General features: G+C 34.1%; 1 protein-coding gene across 1 annotated transcript in view; it reads right to left on the reverse strand.

Moving 5' to 3' along the window:
• LOC145269270 (DNA polymerase epsilon subunit 2-like) overlaps nt 1–26,832 on the reverse strand; it is a 147,996-nt gene that overhangs the window by 82,017 nt on the left and 39,147 nt on the right. The window contains exons 4-7 of the mRNA XM_080124947.1: nt 18,162–18,239; nt 15,630–15,723; nt 7,560–7,631; nt 3,847–3,930 (exon numbers count right to left, since the gene is read on the reverse strand). Coding sequence (XP_079981073.1) covers nt 3,847–3,930; nt 7,560–7,631; nt 15,630–15,723; nt 18,162–18,239 — 328 coding nt within the window. The remainder of the gene's footprint in view (nt 1–3,846; nt 3,931–7,559; nt 7,632–15,629; nt 15,724–18,161; nt 18,240–26,832) is intronic.

Here is a 26,832-nt window from a genome sequence, read left to right on the forward strand (position 1 = left end):
ATAGGGTATTCAGACATATGGAAAACTTTTAAATCAGTTTTCATCTGGAAAAAAAGAGATGTTAAGGGGTCAAAATTAAAAAATTGTTTACGTGGAGGTGAGTGGATTTTATCTGTTATCAACTGTTTTATCTGTAGTAATGCAGCGGTAAATGACCGTTACCGTAGTAATGCAGCGGTAAATGACCGTTACCATAGTAATGCAGCGGTAAATGACCGTTACCATAGTAATGCAGCGGTAAATGACCGGTACCATAGTAATGCAGCGGTAAATGACCGGTACCATAGTAATGCAGCGGTAAATGACCGGTACCATAGTAATGCAGCGGTAAATGACCGTTACCATAGTAATGCAGCGGTAAATGACCGTTACCATAGTAATGCAGCGGTAAATGACCGTTACCATAGTAATGCAGCGGTAAATGACCGTTACCATAGTAATGCAGCGGTAAATGACCGTTACCATAGTAATGCAGCGGTAAATGACAGTTACCATAGTAATGCAGCGGTATGACAGTTACCATAGTAATGCAGCGGTAAATGACAGTTACCATAGTAATGCAGCGGTAAATGACAGTTACCATAGTAATGCAGCGGTAAATGACAGTTACCATAGTAATGCAGCGGTAAATGACAGTTACCATAGTAATGCAGCGGTAAATGACAGTTACCATAGTAATGCAGCGGTAAATGACAGTTACCATAGTAATGCAGCGGTAAATGACAGTTACCATAGTAATGCAGCGGTAAATGACAGTTACCATAGTAATGCAGTGGTAAATGACAGTTACCATAGTAATGCAGTGGTAAATGACAGTTACCATAGTAATGCAGTGGTAAATGACAGTTACCATAGTAATGCAGTGGTAAATGACCGCTACCATAGTAATGCAGTGGTAAATGACCGCTACCATAGTAATGCAGTGGTAAATGACAGTTACCATAGTAATGCAGTGGTAAATGACAGTTACCATAGTAATGCAGTGGTAAATGACAGTTACCATAGTAATGCAGTGGTAAATGACAGTTACCATAGTAATGCAGTGGTAAATGACAGTTACCATAGTAATGCAGTGGTAAATGACAGTTACCATAGTAATGCAGTGGTAAATGACAGTTACCATAGTAATGCAGCGGTAAATGACAGTTACCATAGTAATGCAGTGGTAAATGACAGTTTCCATAGTAATGCAGTGGTAAATGACAGTTACCATAGTAATGCAGTGGTAAATGACAGTTACCATAGTAATGCAGTGGTAAATGACAGTTACCATAGTAATGCAGTGGCAAATGACCGTTACCATAGTAATGCAGTGGTAAATGACCGTTACCATAGTAATGCAGTGGTAAATTACCGTTACCATAGTAATGCAGTGGTAAATTACCGTTACCATAGTAATGCAGTGGTAAATTACCGTTACCATAGTAATGCAGTGGTAAATTACCGTTACCATAGTAATGTAGCGGCAAAAGACTTTAATACACAATTTACTAATGTATATTGAAATATGTGACGTAATAAATTTCATGTCATACTGTAAAATTTCCACGTTAATTTCTTGCCTTTTAATAGCCACAAGTAAAACCAGCAAATGCTGAAGGTTATTCAAGAGTCTGGGAAACCTAAAAAGAATTTTCTTACATAAATTGACATCAATACGTTTTATTTCTCCCATGTCATGTTGGACAGTCAGGTAAAAGTTGCACTACACTGAATCGTCTGTGAAAGGGATATAAAAATATATCCTCCGATATCTGTCTATTTTTATCACAAACTAACAGCTAACTTACCAGCGCTGTCTTGGTTTAAAAGAAAAAAAAAAAATACTCACTTGCATATAAAAAGAGTGAAAACTAATTTTGATGAACATGAGACAAGGGAAATAACTCTTGATATGATTGTTTCCCTTTGATATATAAGAGTATTTGGTGAGTAATGGGGGAAAGTTTTAAAAATTACTGGCTTTCTTGTGAAAAGAATGAAAACTAATTTTGATGCAAAGTCAAGGGAAATAACTCTTGATATTATTGCTTCCCTTTAATGCATCAGAATATTCGGTGAGGATGTGCAGAACAATTTAGAGATATAAGATTTTTTGCTTCGTGTGCAGAATATTGATGTTTTAAACCAACGCACGTCAGGTGAAAATATGTTTTTTTTTTTTTACATAGGCATAACCACTTATCAAGGACAAGAGGCCACTCAAGGATAAGGATTAAAGAGTGAACAGTAGCCAAAAGGGCAATATAGTAATCGATAGTAATGGAAGTTCGGTAAATTTTGTTAACTAAAGTGGAACGGCTCATCAGAAACTTGTTCACGTTGGACTTGAAGACAACCACATTATAGACAGCTGGAAAACGGAAGGCAATTCAACAGACGTGCAGTTCTAAGAAAGAAGCTTTGTTCATGGAATCTATGTTTAGGTTTAGGCACAGATAAAGAGTGGAAGGAATTATTGATAGTGTTTTCAGCTAGACGATTGTTTCTTGTGAAAGTTTGGCGAGGGGGGACTATAGATTGAAGCTCAATCGAACACTTTCCATGAAAATAACGATAAAGCAGAGACAAACTCGCAACATCTCTTCTGTGAGATAGAGGTTGCAGCAAAGAGAAAAGGACATCTCCCACGAGACCACGAAGTCTATTTTGAACCCTATCAAGGTAGGACAAGTCCTTTCTAGCAGCTCCTACCCAGACGTGGCAACAGTATTCCATCCTTGGACGTATCTGGCTCTTATATAGATAGAGAATTACATCAGCAGTGAGATATCTTCTGGAGCGGTAGAAGGATCTCACCATCTTTCCAGCGACCTTGGCAATAGACTTGATGTACGTGTTCCATTTCAGATCAGGAGTAAAGGTCAAACCCAGAAGCTTGTCAAAACACGGGGCCTCTCCAAGACGAGAGCCATCCATCACAATTGATGCCAGATGGGGATCAGAGCGTTGATGATGTAAGGATAGGAGTTTGGTTTTAGATGCATTAAAGGTAACCAGCCACATCTTCCCCCACTGAACCACGCGCTCAAGATCAGAAGAGAGAGAATCAGAGAGAACTTTGTCATTTACAGCCTTTGATGTGTTGCCGTAGATGGTCGTGTCATCAGCATAGATGTCAACGAATGATTTAAGTATGTGTTTAGGGAGGTCATTGATGTAGATCAGGAAGAGAGTTGGGCCCAGGATTGACTCCGAGGGACTCCAGCATTAATAATGCAGGCCTCTGATTTTTGTCCATCGACCACTACTCTTATGAGCCTATCGGAGAGAAATAATTTAATGATTGAGAAAACATTTCCAGTTATACCGTAGCTGGAAATTTTGTGAAGTAGACCTTTATGCCATACCTTGTCGAAGGCCTTTGATATGTCAAGAGCAATTGCCCTAGAAAGGAAGCCTTTGTCAAGAGATTCACTAATCCTGTGAGATATAACCATCAGCACATCTGCGGTAGATTTTGCAGAGCGGAAACCATATTGTGTGTCACTAAGAAGGTTGTTTCTGCTGAGGTGGTTGACTATTTCTCTATTTAATATGGATTCCAGCAACTTACTCATGACACATAGGAGACTTATTGGTCTGTACTGAGAGGGAGATGACTTGAGCCCAAAACAAATGTTAAGGGGTCATAATAGGGGTCAAAGTTTAAAAAATTGACCACTTTTTTTTTTTTTTTGCTCAACATACACCTCAAAACATCCAGGCAACGCCGGGCTGAAATGCTAGTATATATATATATATATATATATATATATATATATATATATATATATATATATATGCACACATCACAAGTAAAAAAAACTAAGGAAAAAAATGATCACACAGTGGCATCATACATACCTCTTTTAATTGAGTAAGCATTCCTAAAATGATATTTTCTCCCAATTTTGTTGTTGTTCCAAGCAAGTGTTCAATTGGTTTCAGCTGAGAATGAAAAAAAATAAAATAAAATACAGTTATTTCTAAGTTTCTGAATTTTTGAGATGAGGATTGATAATCTATATATTAATACGATAGCGTGTGTTATTTTCTGTGTCACACTTACATCCGGGTCGTTTAATCGTTATGTACTTCCATTTTTTGTCGTAAATAATTTTATCACGAATTTTTTATAAGTTTAGGTTTCGATTATAACTGATGGCACTTAAATTATCTATTTTTTTTATAAATAATTTTATCAAGAAGTCTTCATAAGTTTTGGTTTTGATGTTAATTATAACTGATGGCACTCCAGTAATCTATTTTTTTAATAAATAATTTTATCAAGAATTTTCTGAAGTTTTGATTTTGATTATAGCTATATAGTGATTATATTCATTGAACTTTTGAATAGTCAAGTCGCTGCCTGATGATATCTGTTGTTTGATTGAAACAAGTGGCTATTTGTAGCAGTGGGATGTGAGCATTTTTATATAACAATAAACAAGTATATATATATATATATATATATATATATATATATATACACACACATTTTTTCATAAGTTTTTATTTTGGTTTCGATTCAACCTAACGCACCCAAGTTATATGGATATATTTCTTTTATTTTGAAATCGCAACCTAAGATTAACTAATTTGCATAATTGTTTCGAAAACAGACATTTTATTAATTATGTTGAGACATTATGCTGAACAAAGATGGTGGTAGTAAATAAAATCGGTGAAGAATCAATGCAGTCACGATCACGAGTGTTGAGTAATTTTTATAACAAAGATGGCAGCAAAGAATCAATGCATTCACGATTCAATTGTTTCAAGATGGAGGTTGACAGCGAACTGAATTGAATCCAAAATTCAATATTTTTATAATGAGGTTCGAAGCTTCTCATTGGTTGATTGTACTACCCTGTCTTAAATAAGATCATCAAAATCATTGGGGTTGTACCCTCATTATACACCCAGGCAACGCTGGATACCCATGCTATTTTCTTCTTTTTTTTTTTTTGCTTACAAAATTTTGCTTTTGGTTCTGGCTGATGGCACCTAAACAAACTTCTACACTACACAAAATAAATATAAAAAAGATTAATCTTTTTTTTATTATTTAAAAATTTTTTTTAATATTTTATGTTAAATATTTTGCCTTTTATATAATAGATTATCTTTATATCTATAAAAGTGAAAATGTGTTTGTGTGTGTGTGTACATTTCCCTACCAAAAACTCTGTCAATTTTCGGTCTAGAGACTCAAGATTTGACATAAGCGATATTGAGATTTGGGAAAATCTTTTTGATCAGTTTCCGGGCAGATATTTGGCTGTTAAAGGGTCAAAGTTTCACGATTTGACCTTCAACGATTTGACCTCCACCAATTTTGAGCCTAAACACTTAAAATTTTAGATATTGGTTATTTGGACATGGATCGAACTTTATAATTTGATTTGAGCCCAAAACAAGAAATGTTAAGGGGTCATAATTGGGGTAAAAGTTAAAAAAAAAAAAAATTGACCTCTGTGGTCTCTACCAAATTACTCAGCCAATTTTTGGTTTAAACATTTGAAATTTTCCATAAAGTGTATTCAAACAGAGTAAGTTTTTATCACTCGTTTTTTTTTTTTTTCTGAAAATTTGGCTTCCAATGGGTCAAAATTCAAAAGGTCAATTTTGGGTCTAAACATTTGAAATTTTACATAAAGCGTATTCAAACATGCAGCAAGCTTTTTAATCAGTTTTTGAGCGAAAATTTGGCTGGTGAGAGGTCAAAGTTTACAGAATTGACCTTTGCAGATTCTACTAAACTTCTCCGCCAATTTTGGGTCTAAACACTTGAAATTTCAGATGTAGGTTACTTGGACATGGGTCAAACATTTTAATTGAATTTGAGCCCAAAACAATAAAACAAAAGTTTTTTAAAAATTTGACGTCTGCGGTCTCTACCAACTTTTCTCTACGGTAGTTAAGGAAGCCTATTATATAGAGAGGCATTACCGTATATATTCACACTTTTTAATATATACATATGCACATTAAGTTATGAACAATACATAGGGCCCAAGCAAAGCCGGGCGGAACTGCTAGTATACACTAAAATATGAATAACAAACAATGGCAAGAACTACTAATCAAAATGTAACAACAAACATTGAATAACGAAATATATTGTGCAGTCGATTTTTTGTCAGCCAGAAAGCAAAACTCATACACTCGTTTTTGTTTAAAGATATAAAACAAATTTTTTGTTCGCTGTTACTGCGTCATAAATGTGTGCGCCTAGCCAGAGACGGAAAGAAAGAGTGGAATGGGGAGGTGAGTGGATTAGAGCCACTGTTGCGCAGTGTTAATTTCTTGACTTTTGTCTCTTTTTCATTTTTCTCTGGATTATATATGTGACCTGCTTTGTTTGCAGCTGCCTCACCTAATAATAACTAAAAAAAAAAAAAATGAAGAAAAATAAGTCCAAAAACAATTAATAAAATGAGGTTTCAGGTAACCAACTTGCAAATATCTAAGTTTCATCACTTGTCCTGATGGTTTGACAGGCTGAGAGGAGGCTCAAGGCGTTTCCATAAATAGTGGCAATAGGGGGCACTTGTAGTAGAAGTAATAGTAGTGTACCAAGATCTGTAGACTCGGGACAACGCCGGGTTGTCTTGCTTGTGACACTTTGTCAAGAAAAACAAATTAAGAAAAAAGAAAAATAGCATCTGGTTCATTGAGAAAATGGCGGGAATAATATTATCCCTGAGGAGAATTGAATTTTCATAATTAAGGATGACACAAAACGTTCTTTTCAAGATATAGAAACGATATCAGTGGTTGTTGATGGAGGCTTCTCGGAGTAAAGAAAACAGAAAAAGAATTTTATTCTTTTGATGACCATTCGAGGGGTCAGTGACCGCTTTCTAGTCGACCTGAATATTTGGATATATAAAAAAGGGAGAGAGAAAGAGATAGATAAACATAGAGAGAAAAAAAAAGACAAAGCCTCAAATAGAGAGCGGGGGCATACAGAGAGATAATAAAAAAAAAAAAGTATCTTTTTGCCAGCAGACAGTTGAGTCCAGTTTGTTGGAGAATTTAGAAGTGGAAAGTCGAGATTCATTTAAAACTTTTATTTTAATAGAATGTGCTCTGACGAACTCGTTCCACTTGTGCCCCCTCAGCATACATATTCCGGCCAAACCCGCTTAGCAACAAAATCTCACCCCTTAAGTGTTGAGATCCCTAAATGCCAGAAAGCTTTCTACTCTAATAATTTCTTCCCTCAAACAGCTAGACTTTGGAATTCCCTTCCTGCTGCCTGCTTTCCTGATTACTGATATGCAGAAGTATAACTGTAACGTAAAACAGCATCTTGTTAACCTTTCCCAAATATAGTCCCAAACAGTAGCCCCTCACGTCCAAGTAGTGATATGCTTTGTATGGGGTGAACGTGAGTATAAAAATTTAAAAAAGAAAAAAACTACTTGATTACATTCATTTTTTTATGTGATATTTGGACAAGAACCAAAATTTGTTTTTTACAAATATTTTACTGTACCAGATCTCCAGAAACTAAACTGTGTACCGCCACTACTTAATAATTCAACAACACATTCCTTAATTTGACTTACCTGGAATTTCTTTTCGCCATCTTTCAAATCTCCAATGGCTGGTGGTGTGAACAGATTGTGTCGCATAGTTCTCTATAAAAAAAACAACATTTTTAAAAAATAATTAAATTATCATGTTATTTTATAATTATTTTGATCCCATAGCAAGAAAGAATAAAATTAGTACTCCCTCCCCATAAAACTGGAAAAATTTCCTAAATAAATTAAAAATGAAGTAAATAGTGATTAGATGATCCAAATATTTTTCCTGATTTCAATAAAATTCCAATTCTATTTCTTTATCTATATATCTATAAAAGTGAAAGTGTCTCTGTGTGTGTGTATACATTTCCCCACACAATAACTGTCAATTTTCAGTCTACAGGTATTTGGTTGGTTGGTTGGTTGGTTGGTTGGTTTTGTTTTACGGCATATCAACCCTTTTCGGGTTATTTAATGCTGAATCCAAAGATGTTGAAGAAAAAATTTTTAATAGAATATATTTGTTGTTTTCAAGTCTGTTTCTATTTACCCCATAGTTGGAACCCTAACAGGTACTACCACTCCGGGTAAGAGTGGACCTGGGAGCAATGGTAATTAAAGGGTGACTCCACACTCCCCAAAGCCCACAAGCTGGGACCTCACCACTGGATATAGTTTAAGTCATATCCAGGACCATTTGAGATTTGGGAAATCTTTGTAATCTGCTTTCGGACAGAAATTTGGCTTTTTAGGGGTCAAAGTTCAATGATTTGACCTTTGAGAACTCTACCAAACTCCTTCGCTTATTTTGGGTCTAAATACTTGAAATTTTAGATATAGGTTCCTTGGACATGGATCTAAGTTAATAACTTGATTGGAGCCCAAAAAAATAAATTTTAAGGGGTCATAATAGGAGTCAAAGTTAAAAAAAAATTTACCGTTTTTTTTTTTTTTGCTCAACATACACCTCCAAACACCCAGGCAACGCCGGGCTGAAATACTAGTAGAGATAAAAATAAAAGCAAATTATTACGAAAGATTTTGATTTTATTGCTGAATAGTTGAAAAAAAAAGTAAAGACTGAATTACCTCATGACCTTTCGAAATATATACTTCCATTAATTTGGGTTTTCCTGGATTGATGATTATATTAAAAACCCTTTTTCTATATATTTTAAAAGAAAATACGGGTTTGTATTACTGTACACATAGATTCGAAAAAGTTGTCAAAAAACATATATAACAAATAAATGTTATCAAAGGCAAGATAATTTACTTTTCTACCAAACTGGATATATTTTTTGTGTTTTTATTCAATTTAACATGTTTATTCAGCTCGAAAAACATGCAGTGTTTACCGATGTATTGGAAAATTCAAAATGGCGCCCGACTCTCTCTTTAACACGGTAAGTTTGGGAAAAGGTGTTATAAATAATAAACTAGACAAAATACTATTAAAAAACCGCCGAATATATGTCAACTTATGTCACGGTAACATATATTGAGCGAATTTCTAACAGTATTTTGTATAGTTTATTATTTATAGCACCTTTTCCCGAACTTACCGTGTTAAAGAGAGAGTCGGGCGCCATTTTGAATTTTCCAATACATCGGTAAACACTGTATGCTTTTCGAGCTGAATAAACATGTTATATTAAATAAAAACACGAAAATTACATCCAGTTAGGTAGAAAAGTAACTTATCTTGCCTTTGATAACATTTATTTGTTATATATTTGTTTTTTGGACAACTTTTTCGAATCTGTGTACAGTAATACAAACCCGAAAATACTACTTTATTATATATTAGCAGGGGTGCTCGGCGTTGCCCAGGTGTATGGAGGTGTGCGAGTTGGGGGGGGGGTAGATCAAAACAAAATGGGCGAAGTAATAACCCTGTTCAAATATTATAAAATAAAACAAAAAAAAATTAAAAAACGATGTTTAACTTCTTCAAAAAAAAAAAAAAAAAAGAAAAAAAAATTTGGTAGGTAGGTAGGATCGAACCTGAAGTCTTGAGGTGAATGTGTGTGTCGGGGGAGGGGGGAAATGTGAAAAAAAACCTGACATGTTACCGCTAGGCCTGCGAGGGAGAGTAATTGAAAAGTGTTTCAATTTAAGGATTAAAAACAATTGCAAGGTGCGTGGATTTAAAGAGGTCAAATAGCACGCCATAGATTGAATGAAATCCCGCACTGAATTTTTATTGCGAGACAGTTTTTTTGGGGTTTGTTTACCCAACTTTGGCTGCGAGGTAGTTTTTCTGGTTTTGCTTCCCCCAAGATGTTGGGATGGCGGTGAGGGGGGACGGCTCCCCATTTAAAGGGGAGTGTCCAATCGAATAGCAATTGTCTTAAATATTGCTTTCTGGACATTCCAGGGATGGAAGCCGGAAACCGATCTCAGTTTCAACTTCGTTTCACTTTATTTATACAAAAAGCTGAACACACCCGAGAGAAGCTAAAATAATAAGATCTTGTAAAAGTTGATATAAATAAATCTAGACGCGATGCACGTTCGCAAATCCTTGATATTATGATTTAGACGGTATATAAAAAGTTCTAAGAAATAGTACCCCCCACCCCGAGAAAAAAGCCTTTGCCGGACATACACAAAAAGTGCACACACACACTTTTTCGCGTTTATATATATATATATATATATATATAGAAGATGGGTCGTGGAATTGCATTCATTTGCAAAAGATCTAGCTAATTTGCATATTCTTTTAAACATTCATTTTAATTAATTCTCTATTAGTTTTTTCGGTTTTCATATGGGATGATGCAGATATTCTACATGATTTATACTGGCATAATATTTGCGTAAAAATATCACAGTAAGCACAAACCTCTTTCTATACATTACGTATGCGTATATACATTTATTTAAAAAATTTTGCCTCCCAAACTCCTCTGTCAGTTTTTGGTCTACAGACATGAAACTTCCATATATAGGGTATTTGAACCCATGCAAAACTTTATATTTGGGCTAGCGCATCTACCACTAGTCTCTCTCTCTTGGATAGGGTCCAAAAAAAAAAAAAAAAGTACCCAATCTAATGGGTCCCACTTTGTCTACCAGGCTCCAACACTGTCCCATCACCACAATGTTGCATCCCTGTGCATGTTTTACAAGAATTTAAAATATGCTCTGATGAACTCTTTGCACTTGTACCCCTTCAATGTACATATCCTTGATAAACCTGCTTAGCAACAAAATCACACCCCTTCACTGTTGATGTTCCTAAATGCTGGAAAGCTTTCTACTCTAATAGTTTCTTCCTTCGAACAGCTAGACTTCAGAATTCCTTTCCTGCTACCTGTTTCCCTGAATATACTGATATGCAGAAGTTTAAATGTAATGTAAACCAACATCTTGTTAATCTTTCCTAGACAAGGTTCACAAATAGTAGCACCTTATGTCCAAATGGCAATATGTCTTGTTAGGAGTGAACGTAAGCAAAAAAAAAAAAAAAACGCCCTTAAAACTTTAAATATGTATGTCCGATTTTTAAGTTTTTTTATTTTTGTTTTACAAAAGAGTCACCAGTTATCAAGGCTCGGAGGCAACTCGAGGATAAGGGTTAATGAGTGTACGGTAGTCAATGGAACAATATTGTAGTAATTGGATTACTTAAGGGGACGGTTCATTAAGAACTTGTTCACATTAGACTTGAAGACGACCGTATTGTAGTCAGCTGAAAAGCAGGGAAATGGTTCTACAGACATGCAGTTCTAAGAAGCTTTGTTCATGGAATCTACGTTTAGGTTTAGGCACAGAAATTATTGATAGCGGTTTCAGCTAGACGAGTGTTTTTCATGAAAGTTTAGCAAAGAGAGACTGTAGATTAGAGCTCAGACGAGCACTTGCCATAAAAATAACGATAAAGCAGATACAAGTTCAAAATGTCTCTTCCGTGGGGAAAGAGGTTGCAGGAAGAGAAACGGGCATTCCCCACTAGGCTACAAAGTCTATTTTGAACTCGGACAAGGCAGGATAAAGTGTTTCTAGCAACTCCTGCACAAATGTGGCAACAGTACTCCATCTTTGGACCTGCTTGGTTCTGATACAGGTAGAGAATTGCATCAGCATTGAGATATCTTTTGAAACAGTAGAACGATCCCACCATTTTTCCAGCGATTTTGGCCACGGATTTGATGTACGTGTTCCATTTCAAATCAGGATTAAAGGTCAGACCTAGAAGCTTGTGAAAACATGAAGCCTCCCTCACACAAGAGCCATTTATTTCAATCGATGTTAGACAAGGATCAGAGCATTGATGATGCAAAGATAGAAGCTTGGTTCTGGATGCATTAAAATTAACCAGCCACCTCTTTCCCCATTGGGCCATGTGCTCAAGATCAGAGAAGAGAGAATCAGAGAGAACTTGGTTGTTTATGGTCTTTGAAGTGTTGCCTTAGATGGTAGTATCATCAGCATAAATGTCTATGAATGATCTTAGGATGTGATTTAGGAGATTATTGATGTAGAGGATGATGGAAAAGAGTTGGGCCCAGAATGGACCCCTGAGGGTTGTTGTTTGTTTTTGTTTTACGGCATATCAACCCATTTCAAGTTATTTAATGCTGAATCCAAAGATTATGAAGAAAAAATTTTTAATTAGAATATATTTGTTGTTTTCAAGTCGTTTTCTATTTAACCCATAGTTGGGACCCTAAACAGGTACTACCACTCCGGGTCAGAGTGAACCTGGGAGCAATGGCAATTAAACGGTGGCTCCACACTCCCCAAAGCCCGCAAACTGGATATAGTTTAAGGTCATATCCAGGACCGACCCCTGAGGGACTCCAGCATTAATACTGTGAGCTTCTGTTTTCTGCCCATCAACCATTAACCATCATCATCTTCATTATTTTCCATCATCCTCAGCGTCATCATTATTCTTACATCCAACAACACTGTCACAAAGCCTATATCTCCCCTGTGCACTTTTTACTTATGTTTTTTTTTATCGTTCTTATTTTATTTAATAATCATTGAAAAGTTTTTTTTCATTCTTATTTTAACTAAGAATTAATGAAATTATTTTTTTAAAAAGTTATTGAAAACATTTTTTATGTTCTTTTTTTTTTTAAACAAATTATTGAAAACACGTTTTAAAATCTTTTAAAACTATTTTAGTAATATCACGTATTGGATACGTTTTTTTTTTGTTTTTTTTTTAAGATGTTTGAAATTTTATATATTTTGATTTCAATAATTTTTTTTTTTTTTTTTACCTTCTTTTTGTAGATATCCCATTTTACAGGAAATATAGGATATCATATTGAATCAACATCTCAATTTGCGGCAAAGTATAAATGTTTTGTTTTGCGGTATGTCAAGCCTTCTCATAAAAAACTGCCCAGTCATTTTCAAGTTCAAAGGGAACGAAAACACACAAAGTTCTTTCAGCTTCATTTGTATTTTCTTCCTTTGAAGATTGTAATGGCGGGTATAAGGCAGCCAAACCAGCTGCCAACATTGCCCTGCTTTTTATTGAAACCAACCGAGAGCTCTTTTTAGTATCCTCACTGTTCCCTTAAGTGCAATTGTCTGGATTTCTTTTGCACTTGGTTCACCAGGATTATTAGTTAGGTAGGACTTTAGGTTCTTTTTCACAAGCTATGTGGCAGCCATAATAATTGTTATGATTGATATTTCCCTAAGATTCCAGTTTCTTTTCATATCATACATGAAACCTTAATATTTGGTCTGTTTCTCCCTTTCAGCTCTGTTCAGACAATCATTAAAGACACTCACTACAACCAAGGTTGTCACTCTCTGACGTATTTCATAGAACTATATCAGGTTTGACAGCAGCATTTTCAGGGTAGGTAGCTGCAAGGATTATATGATTGTAATGTATGGTATATAAGTCATTTCCAACTGTTATTTCAGGTTCCCAGGACTTGCTGCTACACTGGATATTTAATTTTTTACAGATGGTCCAGTGGAGATAATTGCATACTCCACCATGTCTCGCTGTGTAGTAGCCATCCTCCCAAAAGAATCTTGTAACTTAACACCAGATGGATCACACTTTCCAATTCTGTGTGGTAGAATTTTTAACAGAGATAAACGAGTTTACTAAATTTGACATATGTAAATAAGAATTAATTTTCTAGGCTTTTAGTTTTGCGTCAGAGTGATTTTGTTGTTTTGTTGTAAGGTGTATCAACCCTTTTCAGGTAAATTAATGCCGAATCCAGTAATTTTGGAAAAAGTTTTTATACTCCAAGTTCTTTATATATATTCAAATATTTATTTACAGAAAAATTGGTTTGATTGTTGTATTTTAATGTTGTATCCAGTATTCAAGTTTTTTTTTTATATCTTTGAATATTTATTTGTTGTGTTTGGCTTGTTCTTTTTTTTTTTTTTTTTTTTTTTTTTTTTGTAAATAAAAACTTGTTTTTGATCTTGATTTCCCAGAACCTGATTGAATTTTGCAAAAGGAAAAAGAAGACAAAACAATAATATTAATGTCAGGTGCATTTCAGGTCAGAAAGCCAATATCTTCAAACAGTCTGATCTGGTAAATTTGTGGTCATTAGTTATATTCCAAACTCATTAAACTTTACCTTTATACCTGACTAGCGGGGGTGCCCGGCGTTGCCCGGGTGTTTGAGTCTGTGTGGGGGGAAGGGGGGGAGGTAAAAACAAAAGCAAACTAATAACCCTGTTTAAATATTATAAAATAAAAATATGTTAAACTTCTTAAAAAAAAAAATTGGAAAAAACAAAAACAAAAAAAAAAACAGCGAACATGATGGAGAAAAAAAAAAAAAAAAACGTCGGGGGTGGGGGCGGATGAAAAAAAAAAAAAAAAAATTGGGGAAGGGAGGTAGGTTTGATCCCAAAGCCTTGAGGTTAGTAGTCTGATGACATAGCATGACGCTACAAAGGCAGGGACTTGAGAACAGCTAAAAATAAACGTTTAAAAACGCAGGTGGTTGAATGTCAACATATGGTTTTCTAGGTAAAACACAAAAAAAATAACGTAAAGCAAACGAACGATTAAAACAGAAAAACGAACAAACGTTACGTGAAAAATGGCTTAAATAACACTGGTTCAATATTTAAATTTAAAAAAATCGAAAAAGAAAGACATCTCACACCACGACTCGAACCCAAAACGTTCAGATAATAAACCAAGGCCTTAACTACCTGAGCTAAAGCGCCGTATATAAAGTTTGTTCGGTTTATCAACTATTTAAAGTAAATCAGGTCATGATGTCATCTGATGCATGCGTTGTTGACCCTCCCCCCTGTCGATTTCGGGGTGAAAAAGTTAACGTTTTTCTCGTTTTCTGTCTAGGCATCTCTCTCTCTCTCTGTGCGTCTCTCTCTCACTCTCTGTTTGCGTCTCTCTCTCACTCACTCTCTCTCTCTCTCCCTCACTTTGTCTTCCTTACTCTAAAGACTGGGAAATGGCGTCTGGCTGTTTTCATTTTTAAAAACTTTGTTCGTTAATATTTTTTGTAAGCGTATTTTTTTTTTTACTTCACATGTCTGGCTTGTGATTTTTTGTTTAACTATCCTATCTAACTATTTTGAATGTGGTAATAACTTTGGTAACGTTGCCATAGCGTAGAAGTTCATAGTTTAGCTTTAATTAATTCTTTTTTTACCGATAACAGCATTTTTAAATTGTAAATTTAGACCGCCATTAGAGCTTGCTGACATCAAAATCACGTGACATGACTCAGCGAGTTTTAAATACAAGTTGACCCAAAATAAACGGCCGCGTGTATACTTTATGTAGAAGAGTTGGCGGCCGTATTTTTGGGGGCAGTTATAAATCGATTTAAAAATATATAATGTTTAACATTAAGATGTCACTTTTTTGCCCCCACCCCCTGCAGAAAATCGATCAGTTGACGCACTTCTGATGGTCACTTTGAACCAATTTTTTTATATTTATCGTCCGGAAGGTGGGGCTTTCATATGAGACCAAGTTTGTGAATTTTTGGTCTGTCGGTTGAAAGTTTTTAGCAGACACACAAACATACATACATACACACAAACATACATTTTCGCTTTTATATATATAGATAGATGGAGCCTAATTTAAAAAAAAAAACAAAAAAAAAAAACACTTACCTGCAACAACATAAAATATCTGTCTTTGAACAATTTACATTTATCAAATGGATTGCCATGAAGAATGGGGGCAGGTATGCCCATGTTGCTGTTTCTAAAAATAAATAAAATAAATAAGAGCAATAATAATTAGAAGTAATCAGACAATTATACACGTTATACAAGACTAGAACAATAGTTTTTTTATGTTGAAAATCGACGAGCTGTCTCTTTTTGATCATTATTTTCAGAGGTGTAAACAGCTTGGAGTTGCTTCCCTTTGACTTTTAACTGATGACTTTTTAAATTAGGCACTTTGAGTCATCGTCCTTGTTTATTTTTTGTTTTTGTTTTTTTTTTTTATATAGAACAATAGATGTTTTTCGTGGAGTTTTGAATACTGAACAGTTGTCTCTTTTGGATCATTATTTCCAGTTGTGTAAATGGCTTGGAATTGCTTCCCTGTGGACTTTAAATTAGGCACTCTAAGTTATCTCCCTTTGATTGGTTTTTTTTTTTTTTTGTATAAAAGGACACAATGTGAAGTTCTTTCTTTTTGCTTTTACTTTAGTCAAAGTTCTCAGAAATTAAGGGGCCCACTACGTGGGGCTAACACTTGAACTCTATATGAGATACATAGATATTCGAATATTCAATTAAACTTCTTTGTTTCTCAAACACTGAGTTAGTAAAGAAGTTGAGAACATAATTTTCCTGTCCTCAATTAACCATTTTTATACGTTGTAGTATATCTTCCGTTTTGGTCTCTTGGTCTTACTGGATTCCAGGACAAGAATTTATCTAGTCTGGTGGAGCATCCAGCTTCGTGTTATTACTTGAGATAACATCACTTGGAGAAGGTGCATCATTCCTTGCAAAAGCTACGAGTGGTGGGCAATAAGTAATGCCCCTGACCCACTTCCAGTTGTCTGATCTAGCTGAAATTTTGCATGTGCAATGATTTATATCTCTATGGGTTATGTGGCAAATTACAGCTCTGAACTAATTGTGGTTTCTGTTTTACACGTGTTTGAACTGAGTCAGGTGTGAAATGGAGCCTGTTGAATGTCGAGCAGTGATTCGGTTTTTGTATTTGAAAGGACGCATACCACAGGAGAATTTTTATGAAATGAAAGAAACTGATGGTGATAATGCCCCATCATATGACCTTGTAAAACGCTGGCATCGTGAATTCAAACATGGCCAGAAGTCTGTGGAAACAGCTCCCAGACCTGGTCGCCCCCCCCTCTTCTGTCATTGATGAGGCATCTGCCCGTCAAGTTGAGGCTGCCATTTTGGAAAATCTGTGCATTACTATTTGCCAAATAACCCAAGATGTCAAGATTAGTACAGTGTCTGTGGAAACTATCATTCATGACCATTTGCATATGTATAAGGTGTCTGCCAGATGGATTCCTAGGTTGCTCACACCATTCCAGAAGCGAGAATGCGTCGAGTGCTCGAGGATGAATGTGGAGATATGCCAAGAAGAGGAGGCAAAGTTTTTCAAAAGACTGATTACACAGGATGAAACCCGGGTCCATCACTATGATCCAGAGACCAAAGCCCAGTCAATGCAGTGGAAACACTTGAACTCACCACCTCCAAGAAGGCAAGGGTGCAGCCCTCCGCTAGCAAGGTCATGCTCACAGTCTTCTGGGACCAGGACAGAGTAGTGATGACAGATTTCCTGGAAAAGGGTATCACAACTAGGAATAAATGTTAAAGGTAAAAAAAAACATTTTGGTTTCCCGAGTCTTCAGGGGGATAACATGACTTAGAATTTCAAGATCACATCTGTAACAATGCATCGACAGCTGCGAGCAAAAAGATATGTCCTCCCTGTGTCTGGATAAGCAGATGTTTATTCGTTCCATAAGGAACTGACTGTAAGATGTTATTCTCCCCATTTGTTGAACTGTTGTTGAAGGTATCTATGTCTTTTAAAGTGTCAACAGCATATACACACATACAATCGCAACAAACATTACCAGATGATCATAGACACTCGGGAAGACAAGACCAGTACATATATACAACGTTATATAGACGACTATCTAGCATTTTGGTCCTTGTTTATATAAACTCACTATATACTCCAGCTATGCAACACTCGTCTAGAATTCCCCTTATATTAAAAAAACAAAAACAAAAAATCTCTATCTTTCACGTACCCATGATGAAATGAAGATATATTTTAAAATTAAAGAAAATCATTTTTAAGAAATTGATGGGAATTACAAAATAAAGTCAATAAATATAAATTACTGTTGAATTATCTCCATTTGTTGAAATGTCTTTCAAAATGATTGACAAGACAATCACTCCTTGGATGCTCAGAAAACACGATTTTCTTATTTAAAAATAAAATTACTTCATCAAATTACCTAATTTTTGGAATATGATAGTTTAATTTAGTCATGGATACGTACATTATACAGATTTTCCTTTTTTTTTTTTTTATCAATTATAAGGAATATTCTGAACAAGCACCTTACATTCTTCTCCAATGTTTTGTAGAAATTGAGTCTGGCAATAAAGAAAATTACTTACAAGATAAATTTCTTCCTTTCTTCACTGTATGTGAATCTGGGTACGGAGAAAGCATCAATGACGCAAAAAGCATTCTCTCTATCAAGATAAAATAAGAGATTATATATATATATATATATATATATATATATATATTTTAGTTTTATAATTATCCACTGACACATGTTTCATTGTCTAAGACTCATCAGAGTGGAGTCGTAGATGACGAAAAATGTGTCAGTGGATTATTATATTTAAAAAAAAAAAAAAACAACAACAACACATAGGTCGCTCCCCATTTGAGGGTACCAAATTGGTCAAAGGGAAAATTATTTCTAACCCACATTTAGGTAAAAATGCCTTTCTCTATAAATAATTGAATTCATTCAAAAAGTATTGCTAACAAAAACAAATAAACATCTATATATATATAATATATATATATATATATATATATATATATATAAAATAAAAACACATTTCATGATAAGACATCCACATGTACTTTGTGTACCTATAAATATGGAATAATTAATATATAGAATTTGTAAATGAGTATGTAAACAGACTAATTAAAATAATAACAAACACTTTTTTAAAGACAACATTTTTCACTTGTAGGACTTACTAGTCAATATTAGTCATGGAACTGCAATCTCAAAAGATTGTTAGTGCTTGACCTACGAGGTGCCTTAAATAAGTTTCCAGACTTTTTGTACATCATTTAAAATTGTCGTAGACTCTTGAAAATTCAGTATGTTATTGCTATCCATCTTACGAGATGACTGACCAATTTTTATAATTTCAGGTTCAAATGAACAGTGACAGCAGGAATTGGAATACACCCTACTAAAGCCTGATTGTCACAGCTGGTGAACTTCAAAAATGCAATCTGGGCATGAGAGTACTTTAGAAGAACAATATGCAATAAAATTGTTTTAAACTTGGGAATGCCACAGAAACGTATGGAATGCTTCAGACTGCTTTTGGACCATCTTGCATGAATTGAGCATCAGTTTTTGAGTGGCATAAGAGATTCAAGGAAGACAGAGAGTGTGTGAGGGATGATGAGAGGTGTGGGAGGAGTAAGTCAGTCAGAACACCAGAGATGATTGGCCAAATAAAGAATTTTATGATAAGGACCGTCGTGTATCTATAAACATAAGTGCATAGTTTGATGTCAGTGTGGGAACTGTATACACAATTATTCACGAGGAACTGAAGATGCAGAAGATTTGCATCAATGCATCAGTCCACAACTCCATCCTTGTCACAGACTATTTGACCAAGATGGGTAGAAAGACAGTTCCTCACCATTTCTATAGTCCAGACCTTGATCACTGTGACTTTTGATTATTCACTAAGCTCAAGGAAAACCTTAGAGGTTGTAGCTTTGAAACAATTAAGATGAGAGGGTGTGACAAGGGTCATTGGCATGCTCACACAAGAGGACTTTCAGAAGTTGTTGGAACGATACAACAAGTGCATCGAAAAAAAAAAAAAACACACAAAAAAACTAACGTAAGGCAAACAAATGATGTTAAATGTAAAAATCGAAAAAACAAAAAAGAAAACAGAAAAACTAACACATGTAAAATGACAAATAAGCCTGTTTCGATATTAAAATTAAAAAATTTTTTGTGTCTGTCGAAAGTTTTTAGCAGACACACAAACAAACATACATACAAACACACATTTTCGCTTTTATATATATAGACTAGCGGGGCTACCCGGCGTTGCCCAGGTGTTTGGAGGTTTGTGTGCTCTTAAATAAAAAAGAAACCGGGGGGGGGGGGGGGGGGGGGGGATCGAACCCGAAGCCCAGAGGTGAAGTTTGAAAATAAAATGTGAAAAAAAAACATGAAGTGTTCGGCCAGCCAGAATGAGTTACTGAAAGATGTTTGAATTTATTTAAGCAAGAACCAAACTGACAGGTGCCTGCACGGAAGTCGTAGAGCGTTACGACAACGACGACGTAAACAATAGCTATTTAACAAATGAGGTCAATGACCAGGTTTGTTTGTTATAAGCGAAGTAAAAAGAGAAAACATAGAAACGAACGTTAAAACTTAAGCGGGGGGGGGGGGGGGGGGGAATCAAAACATCAAAAAAAAATTAACGTAAGGCAAACGAATGATGTTAAATGTAAAAATCGAAAAAACAAAAAAGAAAACGAGAAAAACTAACACATGAAAAATGGCTTAAATAAGCCTGTTTCGATATTAAAATTTAAAAAAATCGGTGGGTACCCGGGTGTTTTTGGGTGTATGGTCGGGGGTGGATAAACGAAGTAAAAAAAAACAAAACAAAACAGAAAAACGAACATTACATGAAAAATGGCTTAAATAACACTGGTTCAATATTAAAATTTAAAAACAAATCGAAAAAAAAATAGAAGACATCTCACACCACGATTCGAACCCAAAATGTTTAGATAACTAACCAACTGAGCTAATACGACGTACATGAAATTTAGTCAGTTCTTCAACTATTTAAACTAAATCAGGTCATGACGTCATCTGACGCATGCGTAGAACCGATCGTCGTCACGAGAGGACCGTTTTTGTTGAACTAGAGAAGGATTCTCGCCAAGTTGCATAAAATCGACAGTTAAACACGGAAATGGAGGGATAATGGTATGGGGAATTTTTACTGCAGCAGGAGTTGGAGAACTTATTAGATGTGAGAAGTCAATCAATGCAAAGGACTACATTCGAATATTAAAAACAGGACTGTTACTAAGTATCTAGAAGCTGGGAATATCTCAGAACATTATTTTTCAACATGATAATGCCCCTCACACACTACTAAAGTCACAAAAAATAATTTTCTGATAATTCAATTGATGTGATATTTTAGCCAGATCAAAGCCCCGATTTAAACCCAATTGAGAATATTTGGTCCATAATATCTCGTGCATTGGCTGGAAGAACTTCGAACAATGACCAAACTGTGGGAAGTTGTGCAAAGCGAATGGAATAGTATCTCCTCTTCACAGTGTTCCACTTTGGTTGAGAGCATGTCTAAAACGATTGATCTTTTTAAAAAATCAAAAGGGAATGTCATTCCATCCAAAGCATTTATTAAAGTAAATGTCTTGTTCTGTGTTATTAGTCTCGTTTAAATTTCCTTGTTCAATTGTTCTTTGTTCAATATAGCTTTTAATGCAATAAAATGTATGAAATTTTTTGGCCCATTTTGTTTTGCTCACGAGTGTATGTGTCTATGTGTGTGTATGTACACACACACATATATATAATGGATTTAAAGTTTGCTGGTTGAAGAAGGCAGGGAAAAGATGTTTTTTGTGTTTAACTATTACACGTGTTTGGATTTAATGTGTATATTTCTACAAGAATTACAAGCTAGAAAAAATAATCTCAATAGCTTGCTACAACATTCATCCAATTATTTTCATTTGATAATGCTGAAAAATTTACCAAAACTTTTACTCCTCACCTCCACCCCTAAAAAAGAATATTAGAATATGCGTTTCTGGATGTCATGGTCATAATTGCGGCATTCACTCTAGATCAGTTTGGCCACGTCTTTCTAACATGTTCATCACATCCTGGACACTAGTTGATCCAAGACTGCTTCTGTTATGAGTGCAAGCCATTTGTGGTTCCAGCGACAAACCCTGTAAAAATAAAGGCCCAGAATCAGTCCAGTATCTTGCTTCCTTGTCCTAGGTCAGGTTTTGAGTTGGCCACCCCAATGTTTCTTCCAATCTGGTCGTGATACTAGGTTGATAACTTCATGGACCATTGAAGGGCATAGCCAAACCAATGAGGACATTTGGCAAGGAAAGATTATATATATATATTTTTGTTTTATAATTATTCACTGACTCATGTTTCGTTGTCTAAGACTCATCAGAGTGGAGTCGTAGATGACGAAAAATGTATCAGTGGATTATTATATTTAAAAAAAAAACAACACATAGGTCGCTCCCCATTTGAGGGTACCAAATTGGTCAAAAGGAAAATTATTCCTAACCTACATTTAGGTAAAAATGCCTTTCTCTATAAATAATTGAATTCATTCAAAAAGTATTGCTAACAAAAACAAATAAACATCTATATATATATATATATATATATATAATATATATATATATATATATATAATAAAAACACATTTCATGATAAGACATCCACATGTACTTTGTGTACCTATAAATATGGAATAATTAATATATAGAATTTGTAGATGAGTATGTAAACAGACTAATTAAAATAATAACACAAACACTTTTTTAAAGCCAAAATTTTTCATTTGTAGGACTTACTAGTCAATATTACAGTCCTGGAACTGCAATCTCAAAAGATTGTTAGTGCCTGACCTACGAGGTGCCTTAAATAAGTTTCCAGACTTTTTGTACATCATTTAAAATTGTCGTAGACTCTTGAAAATTCAGTATTGCTATACATCTTACAAGATGACTGACCTATTTTTATAATTTCAGGTTCAAATGAACAGTGACAGCAGGAATTGGAATACACCCTACTAAAGCCTGATTGTCACAGCTGGTGAACTTCAAAAATGCAATCTGGGCATGAGAGTACTTTAGAAGAACAATATGCAATAAAATTGTTTTAAACTTGGGAATGCCACAGAAACGTATGGAATGCTTCAGACTGCTTTTGGACCATCTTGCATGAATTGAGCATCAGTTTTTGAGTGGCATAAGAGATTCAAGGAAGACAGGGAGTGTGTGAGGGATGATGAGAGGTGTGGGAGGAGTAAGTCAGTCAGAACACCAGAGATGATTGGCCAAATAAAGAATTTTATGATAAGGACCGTTGTGTATCTATAAACATGAGTACACAGTTTGATGTCAGTGTGGGAACTGTATACACAATTATTCACGAGGAACTGAAGATGCAGAAGATTTGCATCAATGCATCAGTCCACAACTCCATCCTTGTCACAGACTATTTGACCAAGATGGGTAGAAAGACAGTTCCTCACCATTTCTATAGTCCAGACCTTGATTACTGTGACTTTTGATTATTCACTAAGCTCAAGGAAAACCTTAGAGGTTGTAGCTTTGAAACAATTAAGATGAGAGGGTCAAATGCAACAGAAAAGTTAATTAATGTCCGTGCATCTCTCTCTCTCTCTCTCTCTATATATATATATATATATACTAGCAAAAGTACTCGTTGTTGACTGGGTTCAAAAACAGCCTACAGAAAATGGACTCTGATTTATTAAAGTATGATAGGTTATGAAAAGGAAGGGTTGTAAAGAGATAGCTTTGAATTTAGGGGTATCAAAACCAAAGCAAAATATGATGAAACTAAAAATAAAATAGATAAACCCCATAATTTATTATATCATACCTGTTCACACTGAAACACTTATCACAATATTCTGTGGATCTATATTAAAAAACCTTGTTAAACTTTGTGACATATTTCCATTCTATGGAGGTCAGGTGCGAACGAACACCCCTATAATTGTATTATACCATATTTCTTCAAACTGAAACATAATTATCAAAGTATACATACGCAGATAGATATGAAACGTCTTTATTAAAGTTTTTGCCTATTTCCATTCTATGGAAGCCAAGTGCGAACGCAGACCCCACAATTTTATTATACCATCCCTATTTAAGTTAAAACATACTTATCAAAGAATTATTATGTACATCTATATCAAAAACACTTGTAAACGTTTTTTTTTAATTTTTTATTTCCATACATTGTGGACAAAGCGCGAACGTAGACCCCACAATTTTAATGAACCACCGTTCTGCCAGATCAAACATACATGTTCCTGTGTCTCGATACATCTTCTATCATTATATGTAATCAGTTTTTTAAAAACGTCAACCATATTGAAACCTATTCATGACCAGATACACACACACACACACACACACACACACACACAGCTTTATATATATATATATGAAAAATGAATATGAAAAGTATAACAGTTTATAACTTTTCTTTATTCGTTTTCTATTGGTGACATGCAGGAATACAAAATATTATTATAAAGAAATTTAACTTTTTTTTACATATACATGATTTTCGACCAATCTTTCAGTCTTCATCAGTGTAGTGATACAATATATACCAATTTCCTACCAGAGCACTTCAAATTTACCCCATTCAGGGCATCCTTCCAAAATTTCTAACCTTTGTGTTGGTTACTTTTTGAACCCTAGATATGACATTTATGTAATTATCTCGTGAATGCCTAATTATATAAGATTTTTGATACGAGATTTGTATTTATTATACAAAAATACATTAGAACAGCACTTTGTTATTGTTTTTGTTATAAAAATAAATCAACTTTTTGCTTTGTATCGAATACTTATTGCACCCACTGTGTGTGTATCATATATATATATATATATATATATTACTAGCCTGAGTACCCGGCGTTGCCCGGGTGTTTGAAGGTGTGTGTTGAGCAAAAACAAAAAGTGGTAGTAGGCAGGCAGGCTCAAACCTGTACCACGGAGGAAAAGAACGTGAAAAAAGCAGGACGTCTTTGCAGTTGCGCTCATCGCCAAACCGGAAGTGGCGGAACTTTTAAATTAAGGCTAGTCAATCGAAAAGAGAGGATGACTTTCAAAAATATCAGCAAAAAAAGCGACCCCTCCTTGTAGAAAAGTGTTCAGTTGAGGGTGAAGGAATTAATTTTTTTGGCCAATTTTTCGATATTTGTCGCATGAAGGAACGATCTTCAAAATGATACTAATCTCGTGAAAATCCATCGCCTCTGTCGAAAGTTTTAGGTAGACATACATACATACATACATTTAAACAGACAGGTGAGATTTATATTATACAGGGTGTCCCAAAAAAAAGTTGACGGTTAAAAAAAAATTCAAAACTTTCTTAATTATTTTATATTTTTCTTTTCTTTTTTCAGACCATCTAGAATAACCCTTCCAAGGTCATCATGAGTCGTTACACTACCGAAGAGCGGATATTAATCGTAGAGTCGTATTTTCGGTTGAATGAATCAATATTAGAAACTCAAAGAGAATTTCGATGAAACTTCAACACAAGAAATTCCCCTACTCCCAATGCGGGGGTATACGCAAACAAACCAGCCATAATAGATATCCTTAAAAACAATATAGAGGAGGAAATTAGGGGCATAAACCTTGAAACATTAAGTGATGTGCTGGACAATGCCCAGCAGAGAGCACAAGAGTGTAAAAATGAAAATCGTGGCCATTTGAGTAACATCATTTTTTCATAACTAAAATTAGACCTTGTGAAAAACATACCCTAGATTAAGTTGTGTAAATAGAATTAAAATAAGTAGACTATGATATCTTACTATATCTCAAAAAAATAAGTAGACTATGATATCTTACTATATCTCAAAAAAATAAGTAGACTATGATATCTTACTATATCTCAAAAAAATAAGTAGACTATGATATCTTACTATATCTCAAAAAAATAAGTAGACTATGATATCTTACTATATCTCAAAAAAATAAGTAAACTATGATATCTTACTATATCTCAAAAAAATAAGTAAACTATGATATCTTACTATATCTCAAAAAAATAAGTAGACTATGATATCTTACTATATCTCAAAAAAATAAGTAAACTATGATATCTTACTATATCTCAAAAAAATAAGTAAACTATGATATCTTACTATATCTCAAAAAAATAAGTAGACTATGATATCTTACTATATCTCAAAAAAATAAGTAAACTATGATATCTTACTATATCTCAAAAAAATAAGTAGACTATGATATCTTACTATATCTCAAAAAAATAAGTAAACTATGATATCTTACTATATCTCAAAAAAATAAGTAGACTATGATATCTTACTATATCTCAAAAAAATAAGTAAACTATGATATCTTACTATATCTCAAAAAAATAAGTAGACTATGATATCTTACTATATCTCAAAAAAATAAGTAGACTATGATATCTTACTATATCTCAAAAAAATAAGTAGACTATGATATCTTACTATATCTCAAAAAAATAAGTAAACTATGATATCTTACTATATCTCAAAAAAATAAGTAAACTATGATATCTTACTATATCTCAAAAAAATAAGTAGACTATGATATCTTACTATATCTCAAAAAAATAAGTAGACTATGATATCTTACTATATCTCAAAAAAATAAGTAGACTATGATATCTTACTATATCTCAAAAAAATAAGTAGACTATGATATCTTACTATATCTCAAAAAAATAAGTAAACTATGATATCTTACTATATCTCAAAAAAATAAGTAGACTATGATATCTTACTATATCTCAAAAAAATAAGTAGACTATGATATCTTACTATATCTCAAAAAATAAGTAGACTATGATATCTTACTATATCTCAAAAAAATAAGTAGACTATGATATCTTACTATATCTCAAAAAAATAAGTAGACTATGATATCTTACTATATCTCAAAAAAATAAGTAGACTATGATATCTTACTATATCTCAAAAAAATAAGTAGACTATGATATCTTACTATATCTCAAAAAAATAAGTAAACTATGATATCTTACTATATCTCAAAAAAATAAGTAGACTATGATATCTTACTATATCTCAAAAAAATAAGTAGACTATGATATCTTACTATATCTCAAAAAAATAAGTAGACTATGATATCTTACTATATCTCAAAAAAATAAGTAAACTATGATATCTTACTATATCT

This window comes from Euprymna scolopes, chromosome 45, assembly GCF_053919585.1.
Source record: "Euprymna scolopes isolate OS-2025 chromosome 45, ASM5391958v1, whole genome shotgun sequence".
Lineage (NCBI taxonomy): Eukaryota > Metazoa > Mollusca > Cephalopoda > Sepiida > Sepiolidae > Euprymna > Euprymna scolopes.